The sequence below is a fragment of the Centruroides vittatus genome, unplaced genomic scaffold, assembly GCF_030686945.1.
Source record: "Centruroides vittatus isolate TY-2023 unplaced genomic scaffold, ASM3068694v2 scaffold_769, whole genome shotgun sequence".
NCBI classification, from domain to species: Eukaryota; Metazoa; Arthropoda; class Arachnida; order Scorpiones; family Buthidae; genus Centruroides; species Centruroides vittatus.
Window position 1 is genome coordinate 4,466,176 of NW_027122717.1, and position 18,345 is coordinate 4,484,520.

Below are 18,345 nucleotides of genomic sequence, written 5' to 3' on the forward strand. Positions count from 1 at the left end.
GTTCTTGTCACTTCTCTCTGGCCGTGACTTTTCAGCTTGTCATTCCAACCTCCACCAGAGCTTATCTGTGCTTGTCAACATATACTGGCAATGGTTCAAATGTATAATAATATAACCAAATATTTGGTCTTTTCATTGATATATTTGGTGTGTCAACATTCACCGAAGAATATTGACACAATCTAATTTTGGTCTTTTGCAGTAACATACATACATACATACATGGTTTTGTGTACAACATGGAGTTGTCATGATTATCTTAATGCTGTAAGATACTTAATTTAATAAATTATGTATATATTTTTAGAAACATATGGCTGATGGTATTCATGCTCCACCAGAAGAAATAATAGGACAATTACCTCAAGTAGAAAATGGTGAAAATTCCGATGATAATATATGCTTCATATGCTGCATGAGATTTACTAGTCGTAATCAATGCAACCATCATCAGCATCATGTGCATATGAGATGGGTAGACAAGAAAACAGTTGACTATTCAGAGGAAGAAGGCTTTCCTGGTAACTCCTTTAATTATTTCTGATATTATTTTGAATATTCAATCATGTTTCATTAAAATATATTAATTAGCTCAAAATGAAGATGAATTAATGGATAATCCTTCAAACGAAAATGCTGCAGTAATCACTCAAGAAATTTTATCTCAAGAAATAAATAAAAATGAATCTCAAGAGTTGGACACATTAAAAGAAAATAATTCACAAGCTCTGTCTTTAGAAGGCATTGAAGGTAAATTTTAAAAAATAATTTATTATTAGTAATTTAGAGAATTTCATAAAATGTTTTCAGTTAATTAAAATTAATTTATTTTTAGCAGACAGTCTTTTACAACAAGTAAATGAAGATAGTCAACAACTTCCAAATGCTTTAGAAAATAATAAAGATGACATGAATAAAAGTTCAGTTGCAAATGACAGCATTATACAAAATAAAAGCATTGTTGAAGAAGAAGATAAAGAAAAGAAAAATCTGTCAGAAAGTACAAAATTAAGCCAAGATGATGCAAAGGATCAAAATGCAAGTATTAAAGAAGTGCGCATGTGTGATCTTCCTACTGATAATCAGTTGGCAGAATTAGGATTTCCTGCAAAAATTGGACATTATTGCCATTTGTGTGATGCTGTAATTAAAAGCTATGCTCTGTATTATTTGCACATGCATAATTTACATGATTTGGAAAAGAGATTTCAGTGCATTATTAGTGCGTGTGGTCGCACATTTCGAAACACAGCAGCTTTTCAGCGTCATGCTATGCAACACAATCAAAAATCTGAAAGCTTCTGTAGTATGTGTGATATGGTGTTTGGAGACAATGAAGTTCTTCAAGAACATTTACTAAGTCCTGAACATGCTAATAAATATATGAAAGTACAGGTAAGTGTAATTGATATAAAAATTTAACTTTACTAAATTAAAATTTTAACAAAACTTTATTTATAGGAAAAATATAACCGGACAGAACCTCGAAATTACCGATGCAAAGTCTGTCACAGTTGGTTTGGTCTGTTTGCTACATTTGTCAAACATATGGAGACTGAAAGCCATCAATACCAGTGTCAACATTGTGGACTTTTATTTGTCCAGCCAGGACCAAGACGAAATCATATTCAGAGTATACATCCAGAGTTAGCAAATGTCTGTGAGGTATTGTATTTTTGTTTCTTATAAGCATAGTTTGATACATAGATAAATTTTATTTTTTTTCCTGTTAGTTAGTTTATTTAGAATTTGTTTGTTTGTTCAAAAACATATCTTTTCCCCTTGTTGTATTTAAATAAGAACTGTCAGAACCATTTTGGTCTCTAAAATAAAATATTATAAAGATTTAGGTAAATAATGTGAAATGAAATGAATCAAAATTATTTTTTTAAGAAAGAAATATATTATGTTAGACTAATCAAATGTTCTTTGAAAATAAAATTTAGGTAACTTGCAAAAAAAGATGATAGAAACATAGTTTTACGTGGTACGATCCAAAAGTTTGAGGACTGCAGTAATCTATGACAACAAAAGCATGTATTTGAAGTTACAGCGTATGAAATGGATTCTACCAAACCACCTCTATGTGTTCAGATTAATTTCACCCACGTCATGTGATTAAACCACGAGTGCTGCTGTTTTTTTCCAGAGATAGTTACCTTTGTCCTGCGACGTAATCAAAGTGGAGTTTCAAGAACAACCTCCAACATTAAATTTTGTCAGCGTTTAGGTAAAACACTTACGGAGATTTTAAACTTGCTAAGAAAGGTGTACGGTGATTCTACGGTGAAAGGTCATGGTGAAGTCGAAATGTTGGAGGTTGTTCTTGAAACTCCACTTTGATTACGTCGCAGGACAAAGGTAACTATCTCCGGGAAAAAACAGCAGCGCTCGCGGTTTAATCACATGACGTGGGTGAAATTAATCTGAACATGTAGAGGTTGTTTGGTAGAATCCATTTCATATGCTGTAACTTCAAATACATGCTTTTGTTGTCGTCGATTACTGCATTCCCCGAACTTTTGGATCATACCACATATATATACAGTACACTTTTGCTCTACTCTGGTTTCAGTTATTAGGCATCCTTCCCAATATAATTACCTATGTACTTCTGTTTCTGTGAAAATGTTAATTACATCACATGCCCTGTTTTCCCATTTACTCTAGTTCATTTTCATGTACAGTAGTTCATGTCAGTGTGCCATATTATTTGCACATTCACCTCCAAAAAGAATATGTACTGAAGGGCTATGGGTCATGTCATTTATACTTTTAGATAGGTTTTAGGTTTATATACACTTGGTAATCTAGTACTGTTGCTAATGTGGCATCTCTGTGCAAGGAATGGATAATTCACAAGGGTCATGTGTGTGTATTTATTCTATATATTTTTAAAGTAGTTTTTTGTTTTTTATATAAATAATTAAGTTAGATAATTTGAGTTACTATTAAACATTTCTTGATTTCTCAATTGTTTTTACTTCAACAGATATGTGGTTCAAAAATGCAGAATTCTCAAGCTCTTTGGAGCCATTTATCCTCACATAGTATTGTGCATGAGTGCCAGAAATGTCATAGGCGATTTTTACAGAGAGAACAACTGATGGCTCATATGGAAGTTCATGCGTAAGTGTGGCTTAAAATAATAATTTTGAGAAAACATAATTAAAATTTGTTCTATATTGCTTGATATATGGTTTGGGAAATTGTATTCTGAAAGTATAAGTAATATCAGGGATTGAATTAGACATGAAGTAAATATATGTATTTTATACAACTATTGGATGACTAAAACTAAAGACAGACATATGTTATTATTTAATAGAATTAACTACATACTTCAAATATGATTTTTCATTAATTTTAATGTTATAATGAGACTACAGTGAATTAATGCAATTGAATAAATTAAACTTGTTCACTAGTTCTATTGGTTCTCATTTTTATTTTGTTAAAAAAAGGAGGGGAAAGAATGAGGACTAGTAAAAGGTGACCCTGAATGCAATGTAGTGGTTTTTATCCAATTCCTAAATTAAATCTGAAATTTGTGATTTCAGATTTAGATATTTTTTGGGTTAAATTGAATAAAATATATATTGTTTAGAATTTCATAAGCTTCTTAGTTCTATTTTTCTTTTATTATTAAATATTTATATTACTGATTATGGTTTTTTTTAGTAAATTCAAATTTATGTCAAATGCTGTAATGGTATTATAAAATAAACATCTCCAAAAATATTGCTTAATATTACAGTATATTCTATAATACTTGAGAATGAATATGATGAAATATTTTTATCTATAAAATATTTGTATATAGTTATTTACATTGCATTCTAATATAGTTATACATGATGCTTTATGCCTTGATTAATACATTTGATTTTTTTTTTCTTTATTATCAAATTTACATTAATGTAATTCAATTTCAGTCCACCAACTCCTTGTCCTTGGGAGGGATGCAATCGAAAACTTGCAACAAAAGTTGGATTATACAATCATTTAAGGATGCATCGTGGAGATACAGATTACAAATGTAGCATTTGTACTAGAGGTAATAAATTTTTGATAAATTACTTTTTAACTTTGAAAACCTACATTGCTAATACAGGTACCTTTTGATTAACATGGTTAATTATTCCCTTGATCCTCCAAATGTGTATACCAAAATCACTTTAATCAAAATATGGTATCTATGTTAAGTAAAGAAAGCTGTGTAAATTAAAATTTCTACTGCATATATAAAGGGATTACCTCAATTAATTTTGTGTGTCAATCAAATTCCACATTAAGCAAGGGATACCTGTATTAATTTTGGAATTTTAGACATCACATGCTGTATGGAGCATATAATTTCCCCCCCAGTACAGTTTCTAAATCTCAATAAAAATAATATGTATGTTGTAATTGTTGTTTGTTAAAACGTTTTAAAGGAAATTTTACATGTTTGTCAGTTTGATACAATGAATTTTTTTAATAAGAGTTAAAAGAATTTCAAATTATATATTATAATTTAGTATGAAAAAATAGATTTAATTGATGTAAGAATTTATTATTACATTGTTATTTTATGCTATCAATATAAAACTAATGCACTCTTGCTAATTCAAATTCCACTCATTTTGAATCGGTTTCATTCATTTTTCTACTAAATGTTCTGACCTATATATATATATATATATATACTTATTTGGTATGTATATTCATGTTAAAAAGTGTAGTACATATTTATCTTACAAATCAGTCATGTTTTAAAAAAATAATCTATGATTCTAATTTGTTTTTGGCCAGAACATGTAGCAAAAAAATGAATGAAACTGATTCTAAATGAGTGGAATTTGAATTAGCAAGAGTGCATTAGTTTTATATTGATAGCATAAAATAACAATGTAATAATAAATTCTTACATCAATTAAATCTATTTTTTTCATACTAAATTATAATATATGGTTTGAAATTCTTTTAACTTTTATTAAAAACATTTATTGTATCAAACAGACAAACATGTAAAATTTACCTTTAAAACTTTTTAACAAAACATATAATACTATTTTTACAGAGATTTAGAAAATGTATGGGAGGGCCGGAAATTATATCCTCCATACAGCATTTGATGTCTAAAATTCCAAAACTAATATAGATATCCCTTGCTTGATGTGGAATTTGATTAACACATGAAATTAATTGAGGCAATTCCTTTATTTATGCAGCAGAAGAATAGATTTCATGATATATATTGTGAAATCTTTTTTACTTTATCTTAATGTTATTTTGTGTGTGTGTTTATATAAAACCTGACTAATCTGAACTTTTTACTAATACAGGGTTGGGAAAAATGTATATTCAGATATAAATGAGGCAGAAAAACATAAATCACTAGATGACTATTTTTCAAAATAACATGAGTACACAGTCAAAGATAGGCAATTTGCATAGCACAACCTTCAAAAGTCTTTTCCCAAATATCACACCAGGTATGTAGATACCACCATGAACAACTCACTCCTTCAACTGCTGGATGAAAGCTTGCATTACATGATCTAATATGTCAAGAGGAATATTTTTCTCAGTATCAATTACATGGTTCTTCAGGTGCACCATTGTTTGAGGGCATGTAGCAAATATTTGACGTTTCAGATACTTTCATAAGAAAAAGTCCAGAGTAGCCAAATCTGGTGACCTTGCTGGCCAGTGAATGTCTCCAAATCTGAAATCAGCATATTGGGAAATTCTTGTTACATGATTGTGATGGACTGATGGGCAGTAAGGACTGTTACTGTATCTTGTTGGTACTATACTTTAAGTTCAGGTTAGTCAGCTCCAAAATGAAAAATTTATTTAACATCTTGACAATTATTGCTGCTAACTGTAACAACATAACCCTGAGTATTCTCAAAGAAATTTTCATCTATGATGCCAAACAATGCAATGCCATGCCACATTGTGATACATTCACAATGGTGTGGTCTTTCATTTAGCAGGAGTTTGTTTTTTTGTCCAATATCTTGAAATTTTGCCTGTTTGCACTCCCAGATAGTTCAAAATGGGCCTTGTTGGACATGAAAAGTTGTTCAAAATCAAAAGTCCTAGGAAATTTGTGGTGAAGGTCTTTCAATGCACTTTTTTTCTACATCTTCAAATGTTGCATGATCTGGATTTTGTAGGGACAAAAGTGCAGGTCAGGGTGGATGATGTGGTATAGTGAGCAAGCTGATATTTCAAGCACTATAGAGTCCCTGTTGCCAAATTGCCAAGGATGGCACCCTATGAGGGGTCTGTTGAGTCTTTGGCTATCTAGTGCTTTTACCATTTCTTCATGATGCAGTATTCTGGAACTATCACCTACCTCAATATCATGCAGACAGTAATGGACTCTAGCATTCTTCTCCAGCCCAGATTGGGATCAGATTTTTTGCATAGTTATGGTAGACTTCATTATTTCTGGAATAAGTTGACCACAATGACATTTTTAATTATGTCATTCTTTCCCCAACACAACTGAATGTGGTTTTTTGTGACTACACACAGAGTGCTGCTGTTCCACTCTGTATGCAATTATTCCAAATAGCACATCTTTAGCTGTATATTGATATTTTTAGAAATACAGTAGAGCATCGATTAACCGACTTATCGGTTAACTGACTACGTTCTAGTCGGCAAATTCAAATGTCTGCTAGTGATGTGGCACTACAATATTTGGTTATGTCTTGGCTACTTTAATATTATTTACCATCCAGTGGTTGTTTTTCAATAGAGATATTTGTCTGATATCAAGGTCAATATTTGATTTGATAGCTTTTTAATTGCAACGAAGATTATTGTCTGGGACAATTCATTGACCAAAACACAAATCTTTCCAATAAAATTATTCTTACTAAAACAATTACTTTTTGCTTTTAAGCATTAACAGTCATAAACTAAAATGTGAGCAAATTTTAAAGATTGTTATCTGTATGTTAGCCTGTAGTTTTTTAGAAATTGTATAAAAATTTTCAGAGTGGTGCCCAAATTACAGACCCAGATCAAATTTGGCCTGTGGCATATGTTAATTTGGCTTACAAACATATTTGACACACCATTTATAAATCACGAGAATGAAGGGAAACCTGAACACACACCATTTATAAATGATAGAAGTATGCCTACTTTCAGTATATGTGAAACATCAAAATATTTGTAGCTCGCCTACCTATGACTTACGCACAGTTTGGCCTGCCACTTAGTTGTAAGTTCACTGGTATAAATCAAAGCAATAGCATTCAGTTGCATAAATATCTTAAGTTTTGTTTTTAACTAAAATGGTCAGTAAGTCATTTCTAACCTAATAATAAAAATTTGATTTCTAAATTTATATTAGAAATAAGATATAATTGTGCATTAAATTAAAATAGCTTGCTTTTAAATTATTTTATTTAAACTGATAAAGAAAATTACTTTTTATTTTTAGGATTTTTCAAGAAAAAGTCATTAGAATCTCATATGAAGACACATGATGAAAATCGTGATGGGAAATCACTAATTATAGGTATTTAATTTTTACAATATAATAGTGTCTCAGAAACTTTCATAATAATAATAAATGTAATCTAATGTTTATTTCTACAATGTTACACTAAGATTAAGTAAATTATTATTCACTGGTGACACTTGATAATAGCATAAATTCCACATGTCAACAAAGAATATAATGCTTTTCTAAAGGTGCATCTGTGAAATGCCACTAACTCAAAAGCAGCTGCTCAATGGCCAATACATTTTTTAATTAAAATTTAACTACAAATAGAAATAATTATTATTGGTACAGTATAACCTCACTTAACAAGCATCTCTCGTAATGAGTAATTCGCATAATGAGCCAAACAAATTATAAAAAAATGACTCACTTAACAAGCAACATTTTGCATAATGAGTGACGAGGAGAGGGAAAGTTCTGGATTGTGCGCATGCTACATTAGTCTCTGTTTAGCACTCGTTCCACTTTCATCTTAGTGTCACTTCTGATCACACATTTTTCCAAACTTTTGTTCAGACATATCACACACAAACATCAACAACCATAGCTTGTTATACAATAAACATGCCAAACAATATGCCAAATTCTTGGGCTGTGTAAAGGCTATAATTAAATATTAGAAATGACTGTAATTCGATTTTTATTTGTTTTTTGCAAATCAAATTCACATTCCAGGTTGGTTCATTTTGCGCTAGAAGCAAAGATAAAGATGATTCACACTCCTTAACAATGTATATTGTATAATTTTCTTTAAATGTTATACATAAAATATTTCAGTATTGTTTTTTTTTGGGCATGGAATGCATTATCGTATTTTACATCAATTTATATGGGAAAAGTGTTTTGCTTAACAGTATATTTTGCATTATGAGTAAGGTTCTGGAACGAATCATGCTCATTAAGTGAGGTTCAACTGTATATGGTTAATATGTATATGAACGCCATTATTTAAACTAGCATCATCACTATCCATAAAACTTGTCATTTTCAGTAACTTGGCACCTTCTCAGTCCACATTAAGTTGAGTTTGTCGGACTCTGCTGTAATAACAAAGTTGATTAATTTCAAAGTTTTAATTTTACTTTTAAAAATTAGTATTAATTCTGTAGCTAAAACTATAAAAAATTTAAAGTTATGTAATAAGTAAAAATTACTTTACCAAAAATTAGAGATTATATTTTGAATTTGAATAAAAATTTATATTTGTGCATTAGTTAGATTTCATACAGTTAAATTAAACTATTCTAAAGGTGCCTGAGAAATTAGAATGCCTATTTAATCTAGTCTAATTTAACTTAAAGTATAAATAAAATGAAGAAAAATGCAAAAATATGTATTGTGGGAGACGGTTTAAGATTATTTCTTCTATCTATTCCACACAGTTTCAGAATAAATAAAGTAAAAACATAAAAAGTTCAAAAATTGGATAAATCTTGTTCTGGTGATCATGCTGACTCAAATGAGGAATCAATATGATTAAAAAATTTTGATGATTATTATTATTATTATTATTTGTATGTTAGATTTGAATTAACATACCAAATTTTAAGAGAGATGATAAAGGATTTATCTAAAATATGGTTAATCTATTATAGTATTTTATGTATTACCAGAGATACTTGTATTGCTTAGGGTAATGTGATATTGTACCTTTAAAATTGTAGAAAATTTTAAAAAGACAATTTGCATTCAGAAATAGTTATTATAATAAAGCAGATTGATATACAATATTTTCGGTCTTTGAACAAGCCAATACAATTTTGTCACACGAGGGTAATCCCAAAAGTAAGGTCTCCAATTTTTTAAAAATACAAAGAGACGTTTTATTTTCAATAATGTTCATATCATTTTAAAGCCTAAACATTTATCTATTTTTCTACATAATCACCATTGAGGTCAATGCATTTTTGTAGGTGCTGTGGCAGGTTTTGTATGCCCATGTCATACCAGTTCACCACCATGTCGCGGGTACCGTCTTGCGCACACCTTCCGATATTGAAACTTTTCTATTAAAATCCTATGAATGGTGCTTTGGAGAATCCCCAAGAACCAAAATGCAGAGATCATTCAGAATGATTCGCCGATTTTCAGGCATGCTTTGCTCAACCGTCGCGACTGTCTCGTCGAAAATTGACGGTCTTCCGCTTCTTTTTTTGTCATGAATTTCAGTATGATCAGCTGCAAACTCCCTACACCACTTGAGGATGTTTTTGACATCTGTGCACGACTTGCCATACACTTCTGTCAATTGGCGATGAATTTCAATCGGTTTAACACAACATGGTGGCGAGCTGGTATGACATGGGCATACAAAAATTGCCACAGCGCATACAAAAATGCATCGACCGCAATGGCAATTATGTAGAAAAATAGATAAATGTTCAAGCTTTAAAATGGTATGAACATTATTGAAAATAAAACGTCTCTTTGTATTTTTAAAAAATAAGAGATCTTACTTTTGGGATTACCCTCGTACATTGCCCATAATTTTAAAAGGAACATTGGCCAATGAACTTAGTGTGCTTGAAAACTTCATATTTATGGAGATTTGTGTATGAGCCATAACTGAAAACTAACATACAGGTTCACTTACAGAATGGTTTTCTCCCAGTCATTTTCACTTGACAATTGCTCACTCTTGATGGTGGAAAAGTACCAATTGATCCAGAAAGCAGACTTGTCATATGACATTAAAAAAGGAATTATGGTTGAAAATGTAATAATAATGTAAAACTTCTAGACTTTAACTGGGATGTTTTGAGTCACCCTGCATATTCTACAGATATTACTTCCTCAGACTATCATCTTTTTCATTTGTTGCAGAATAATTTAAATGATATAGAATTTCAATCTTTAGAAGGTATTAAAAATCATTGGTAATTTCTTCAATCAGAAACCCATTCAATTTTACACAGATGGAATTATGAAACTACCTGTCAGATGACATAAGGTTATCAGACAGAAGGGTGAATACATTGTGGATTAAAAGTTTTTATTTCAAAATAGTATATTTTATTTCTTTCTAAAAACTAATGAACTTTCGGTTCAACCCAATATATAATCATAAACTAGGTGATGAAATACTGTTTTTTTATAATCTGTAAATGAGATAGAATTTCTCATTTTTATTTCAAGTGACATGCATTTCCCGGATGTTTTGCATCATTGTTAAAAAGCACTTTTAGTATATTTTGTTAAAATTATTTTTAATTGCACTATGATCATCTCTAGACTTGTAGTTGTCATGAGGTTTTTTTTCCTAGTGACTGTAAAAGAGGCTAAAAGATTTAGTTGATGGCCACGTAATTTTTTATTACCTTTCATAGGACAATGAAAGTTAGATAAAATTTATTTGCTGAAACATAGAATTATTAATAAAATTCCTAAACTAATTGTATAAACTCTAATTAATAAATTTAAGATTTGTAATTTTTTTAACTAAACTCTTATGATTAGTGCACTTAAAATATTTTTATAAAGTTCTCAAATACAATGAATGCTAGAACCAAAACTTAACCTGTTACATTTCTGGACATAATATTGGACATCATGTTTGAAGTGAGAGTTGAAAAGCTACAACTTTAAGACCAAACAAAAGTTAGTCAGATACATGTAATGAGCAGATTGGTCAAGATACTCAGAAAATTTTTTGAAATTTTAGGATCTATTTGCAAAATTCTTATAAGAGATGTAGTTGGGAATTTTTCCACCTTATTGCATTTATAGAAGCTGTATAGTTTAAATTCTGTGCAACAGAATGCATTCTGAAGAAGTCTGCTCAGAAATGAAGACCTTCTATGAGAATTACCATAGTCTTTGAAAGGTAGAGGAAATAACAGCATTTCTAGGACTATTGTCTGTATTATTGAGAACTGCAGTAGCAGAATAAGAAAGAATTGGGATGCTCATCAGTTCCAAACCAGCAAGACAGATGTTTTTTGCTGAAAGTAAAAACAACAATTAGACAAAATCAGCTTGTTACAGTTACACATCACTAAGAATCCTTGGATCTAAAAGAAACTGCCCATGACCTCAGTACACAAGCAAGAGTAGCCAAAGTTTACCTGGCTCCATCTCTTTGAGCACACCAATCCTACAATCTAATATTGCTGTTTCTTCAGATGAAAAGTATTTTTCTCTGGATAGCCCTGACAACTTGTTTTCATATTTGCTCAGATATTACAGCACTGCACTTGACTGTCAATGTATGATAGTGTTTGACAGGAAAGAAGAAACATTGATTTTAATGGCAAATTTCAATAGAACAAGTTAAGGCCATCAATCAGTAATATAACAGCAGTGCTTATATAGAGGATATTTCTCCTATGGATGAAGTGCTAGTTTGACTATACAGTAGAGAGTCGTTAATTGGAATGATTTTCAGTCGAACTGTGTCGTGCTAAATCGAACGTTTTTGATACTAGATTTACTTCTAAAGTATAATTTTCATGTTTTTATATTCTTCAATATATTTATTTTGTTTGTACAAAATAAAGAAATAATTTTTAACGATACAATAGCCTTGATTATTATTATAAAAATTTTCGTTAGGCTTAAAATCGACGAAAATTCAACGCGAAGCGACACGCAACGGAGAAAAATTTGAACATCAGACAGGTTAATGTATTTTTTCGTACATAATGGGTAATCGGAACAACCCCAGTCCCCAATTGATTCCGATTTTCGACTTTCTACTGTACTTTTATATTTAATGATTTTATTTTGCCATTGCAGTTAAATTGCTTTCTCTGAAGTTAATATGCATAATTAACTCAAAGTTGTGGTTAGAAGAATGTTTTGGCTAGAATCATAAAATTTTATGTAATTATTTATTAAATAAACAATTACTTTATAAAAATAAATTTGAAGACAGAGTCTGTCCAAAAGGAACCACTTTGTGTTCCAGACTACAAACTTTTTTGACAACTGACCTTTCTTTGTAGGCTGCTTGGCTGTCAAAATTAAAAAGTCCTTTAAAAACACACAAAATATCCACTTAAATCAGACTCCGTCTTCAAATTTATTTATATAAAATAATCACCATCCAACAACCAAAATTCTACAACAAACAATTGCTGTTGAATTAAGAGATTCTGTGACTGATTTTTGAAAGTTTATTCTTAACTTCAAATTTTGTGTTATACAATTTTCTGACTGGAAATTTTTATATTAACATAAAAGCAAAGTCTGTTATTGGTGATTTAAGTCAATGAGAGTTGTTATAATTATTAAATAAAGTATTCTGACAACTATAGAAATTTTGAAACTGTTAACTTAAAATATAACAACTTACAAAAGTTTGTAATCTGCTGTACAATGTTGTAATTTAAATTATAAAATTAAATAGTATTGTAATGATTAGATTAATTTAAGTTCTTAAATACTTTTTACCTCATCAGGAATTCATTTTATAACTTTAGAAGTAACTTATTTTACTATATTTTAGTTTGTTAATCAAACTCATGAGGCATATGATTCTGTTTTCCAGCAATTATTTATTTCTCATGAGTTTAAAGGAGGATATTATGGATTACCATCATCTTTTCTGAATGTTAGCATATTTTAGTTCTTTTATATAACAATATAAAGATCCCTTGATCTTGATATTGTTAAATTGCAAGTTGCAAGAAACTGTAAACACATTTTACGTTTCATTGTGGAAAAAATTAGAAGATTTTATTGTAAAATTTATGTAGAAATATTACAAAATGTTTTTCAAACATCTCTTGTTTAGTATAGTGTAATTAAACATAATAGTCTGCAATTTTATATATTTTTGATTGATCTATCTATACAATTAATTTTCATATTAATGCATATTTTACTTAATGCTAAATAATAAATAATTTTCAGGAATGAGAAATCAAAGTAGTGCTACTGAATGTCAGCAACAAGCCCAGTTACTTCAAGATGATAGTGAACAACTGACAGCTAATGTTGAATTAGTTCAGCTTATCTGTGCAGGGTGTTTGAATGGATTTGATTCAGAAGACCAGTTTGCAGCTCACATTTGTACTGGTCAAGCCGAGTATGTTTTACATTTATAAACTTATTTGCAAAGATTTCTTTAACAAATGATAACCGTTATAAAATTAATTTTAAACTTTTATTACAGTGTTCAGGATCAAACTCAGACAATTGTAACATCTGGAACTGATTTAATGGATCAGCACCATCAGCAGATAATAGTCCAGACAACACCAGGAATAAGTACTGCTGAAGAAATTAGTATTGCAGCTGCACAACTTGTTACGGCTGCTCAAGAACTTTCTGGAACAGCAACAGTAACATTCAGTTCTCACGAAGATATTACTGATCAGCTTGCGAGAGCTGTGGCAGAAGCAACACATCCTGGTAGCCAAGTGACCGTAACTATTGGAAACTCTGGCATGGGTGTAAACACAGCATTAAATGTTAATTCCCTCACTTCTCAATCAAATAATGTGCAATTTACATCAGAAGTTAGTGATAATATCTTTATGCAGGAAAATGTTGTCGAAGAAAATCAGTTACAAGAAGAACCTACAAACATTACAGAATCATCGGAACCACAATCTGGTGGGTTTCCTTCTAATTCAAACCCACCTTTAAATACCAATTTAACTGAGGAGACCCAAAGTGTAGTTCCAGTCCCAATGGAAACAGATGAAAACATACTTAATTCCAGTGGTGTAAATAATAATTTAGATACTGATCAGAACATAACATTTCAGCAAGAACTCCAGACACAAGAAGAAGGTACAACATATGCAGTAACAGATCAGTCGGAGACACAGAATGTTGAACATATTCCTGAAGAATCGAGTGAAGAGATCTGTGGTAATACCTCTCTACCAATGGTTCAACAAGATCAAACAATGGAAGAAGAGAATCCCATTGGAATGGAAATAGAGGATTCTGAAAATCAAGTTGCAGACATTGTAATGATGGTACCAGATGATCAAGGAGGAGACTCCCAACAAATTCCTGTAGAATTATCTGGTGATCAGTCTTACGGTACAGCAGTACTAAATGTTCCAACATCTGATGGAACTCAGAGAGTTTTATTGATACCCATCAGTTCTACTGAAGGTGGTAATACCGTTTTAACTTTACCCAGCGGCATCACTATTGGTTCCGATGACTCTGACAGTGGTAATATGACTGTGGCTTTAAATGCACAGAACACAAGTGAAACTGTTGGAGATTCAGAACAGACTTTCCTTACCCTAATGCCAGAGACTGGTGTTGATGAAATTTTGGAAAACAATGCAGACAGTGAACATTTACAGGATAGTTCGATCATAACTGGGAATTTAGTCGAAGACGAGGTGACGACGCACAATCTTGTTCTTAGTCAGGATCCAAATGTTGCAACCACAATAGCAGATTCTGGTCCGTGATTATTTTAATCATTACAGTTTACCAATTTGTAATGTTATCATCCGTGACATGTTTTCATAGAATGACAATTTGACATTTCATCTCATTTTTGCACTCTGAAATCAGAAAAAAAGACAAAAAACTGTGATTTCACTTTCCCACAGATGTTATATATTTGTGTTTAAATACTTATATCCTCCAATATTACAGTAGTTATAAAACATGTTTTTATAATACCCTTTGGTTGAAATAATGGAGTTTGACCATAAAAATTAATTTTTAATGCCAGTGTTAATATTTTATAGTAAAAAAATATCATATTCAACAATAAAAATTAATCATTATATCAAAACAAAAATAGATAAATTTCTCTCTCTCGATGTACAAAGACTTCTGTTCTTCTGTGATTGTATCGAATAACTATTTCAGGACCAAAAATGTATCTGTCAACATCGACCATAGAACTTCATTTTAAGTTTACTTTGAAGTATTTTTAAGTCCCATTACATTCATAAAATTGCTAGATAATCTGCAATATCTGGTTAAACATTAGTGTAACATACTAATGATTTGGTGTTGATCCATAATTCCAGAAAAAATTTTTACTGTTGAAACCCGCACCTTCAGGCTGATTTCTGACACACTCCAGAAAGATATATACATCGTCAGGTAACAAAGCGCTTTTATCCAGCAGGGGTAACACAATAGTACTGCTGTGAATCATTAGTTTTTGCCAACCTTATAGCATCATCATTTCTGCATTGTAAAGTACCCCATTTCGTGTTTAAGGAACTCGTGACATTGTGATCGTGCAGGGTCTATTTCAGCCGCATCTGTGAATCAATATTTCTCCGTACGAGGAAAGGCAGTTTTATGATCACAATGAATAATTCATTTTGACATTTGAAGAACGTCGTCCACCAAACTAACTCATAAAAAAAGGCGTAAAAGTTCAACATGTTCATTTGGCGCAAGGGAACATCTTCAAAAGGAAATCATTTGGAAATAGATAACAATATATATTTATATATACGTATATATTGTTCAGCTGGCGAAATGTTTAATGTCTGGTTTCCAATAAAAAATTTATCTGTATATTACCATAATTTTTTTCTCCTTTTAATTTTGAGAAATTCGGTATTGAATTTTATATGTTTATTGGATAATGGTATCACGTACATTTCCTATTAATGAATTGGGAAGAGTCTTCTCGTTTAAAATATGCATACTGATGAAAAAATCAATAAATTTTATCCTCAATTTAGTGAAAAAACAAGATTGCCCTAAGAAATTTGAGCTAATTGCTCAAAAACAATACGAAAAATATTGAATTTGACGGACAAAAGAGAATATGGTTAATTAACATGTGTAAAGATATATATTTCTGCTAATTGTAAAATTAACAGAATTTTCGAGGAAAAGTGTCCCTTTTCCCGAAGAAAACATGATTTTATGCTGTTAAAAATGTAAATAACGAGAGAATTTTGGAGGAATAGGATTCAACACCAGATTATCAAGGATAAGACGAATCCATCTGTATGAAAAGTTGTATTGAATCAGCTTATATATATATATCGCTAATTTTGAAAATTCGTGATTGAAAATTAAAAAAACAAAAGTGTTATTGATTAATGTAATAATAATTCAATTGTAACGGAAGAAAATGGATAATAAACGATAAAATTCAACAAAAATACAATCTAAATATGTGAATGCAGCGCGAAATTAGGGATTTTTTTTTTTCCTGTTAAAATACACTACATTTGTATAGTTCCCCTTAATGACGATACGCGCTGTAAACCATTCTTACTGAAGCATTTAGCATCAATTTTCAGTAGGGAACTTCAGTTTGTCCTACGAAATCGCAGCAATAACTGTATATTGCTTATATGAAAATTACCAAATTAGGTATCTCCTTTTCTGGCTATTCCATTGGATCAAATACTGTTTTAGGCGTAAAAATCTTGCTAGTGCCTGACTCTTCAGAAGCTTCACGCGCTCACCAGCACAAGATAGGATTCTAGATCTGATATCGACTAGCGTGTGATACAGGCTTTGCATTAATTAAATCAAATGTACTAATGATTTTAGATCGTACGAGGACCCTTATGTAAGACTGCACAATTTAAAACCATTGCATTTTACTAGTTTTTCAATTAATTTATGAATATTCATAGTAAGTTGTACTTTTGCACCTGTGCAGACAAGGCAATCTTAATGAACTAATTGATTTTTATAACTGAAAAATAAAAATACTTAAATTTAACTATTCACCCGAAGGTTTTTCATTATCGATCATGCATTTAATCTTCATTTACGTGTGGGGCAAGTGCAACTTATGGTGATAATGGGTTGAAAATTTATGCGCGAGAACGTGTAATAGATCATTTGATTTTGGTGTAATTCAATATGAAATCGTCATTGATTTTTAAATCAACTACTCTGTTGTTTCATGAATGAGTGTTTATTCATGAAACTACAGAGTTCAATTACGTGTGCGCGTAAATGAAGACTAAATATATGATCTTGATGGAAAACCAACCAGAATGACATTTTTGACGTAGATGAATTGCTGCAGTTATATACAGTGTATTTCAGAAATATTTAATCAAATTTCACAGACTTATAGAAGGGAAAACCCAAATGAAATAACTGAAATTAAGCTTCGGATCAAAAACGGTTTCTCGACCAGCGACGCGTTATTCTATAGGCAAACAGAGTAATTGTCCGGGGCATCAAACCAATCTTTTGTAAACTCACTACTGTAGTAAGAATATTGAAATTAAATTTGGGGCCATATCTGGTGTACCTAGTTGCCGGTATGGCGCAGAACATGAAGTATCTCCAAAAGAGTATGATAAAGGGATGTCCATAAATAACGCCCACACTAGAAGGGAGGGGGGATTATGACAAGTCGGGCAAAGAGGGGCGGGGTTGAACTTCAATGGACTTCTGTTTTATTCCAATTTATATCTTTTATTACTCGTGAAGTAATAAAGATTTCGAGGGTTAAGTTTTGCTGGATGTCCGAAGAGAGGATGGGTTACGGAACTTGGACAAACTGGACAATGGGGAGGGGAGTAAAAATTTCAAAAAGAATGCAGACGAAATTTACGGACAACCCTTGTATTATGAATTTAATAAATACCTATTTAGATGGTATCAACTTTACTATTTTTAACCTTTTTATACTCGCGGCCCACCAAATATTTCATAATTATTTTGTGACCCCCCTTTTTTAATAATAATTTATATTTGTTAAATTATCTATAATAAATTGACTTTTTTATTATTGCTTTATTTTTTATATAATAAATGTAAATCATAACTTTATTATTTCATTATCTATTTAAATAATTTTGTTTGACGCAAATGGTTCAAATAGTTCTTTACAAATATTAAACATGGCAGGTTTTAATAATTCTTCGGCTATTGTAAATGGTGTTTTTGCTTTAACAACGTGAAGA

At 30.8% G+C, this 18,345-nt stretch overlaps 1 protein-coding gene across 4 annotated transcripts in view; it reads left to right on the top strand.

Annotated features, from left to right (window-relative positions):
• LOC136989777 (uncharacterized) overlaps window positions 1-15,984 on the top strand; it is a 72,597-nt gene extending 56,613 nt beyond the window's left edge. For 3 of the 4 annotated variants that reach the window (XM_067288041.1, XM_067288043.1, XM_067288044.1), the window contains 9 exons: window positions 308-521; window positions 592-750; window positions 836-1,395; window positions 1,462-1,665; window positions 2,993-3,129; window positions 3,936-4,057; window positions 7,451-7,528; window positions 13,370-13,544; window positions 13,632-15,984. In XM_067288041.1, coding sequence (XP_067144142.1) covers window positions 308-521; window positions 592-750; window positions 836-1,395; window positions 1,462-1,665; window positions 2,993-3,129; window positions 3,936-4,057; window positions 7,451-7,528; window positions 13,370-13,544; window positions 13,632-14,898 — 2,916 coding nt within the window. In that variant the 3' untranslated portion in view covers window positions 14,899-15,984. The remainder of the gene's footprint in view (window positions 1-307; window positions 522-591; window positions 751-835; window positions 1,396-1,461; window positions 1,666-2,992; window positions 3,130-3,935; window positions 4,058-7,450; window positions 7,529-13,369; window positions 13,545-13,631) is intronic. The other variant, XM_067288042.1, reaches the window with a different exon arrangement.
• Window positions 15,985-18,345: the final 2,361 nt, after the last annotated feature.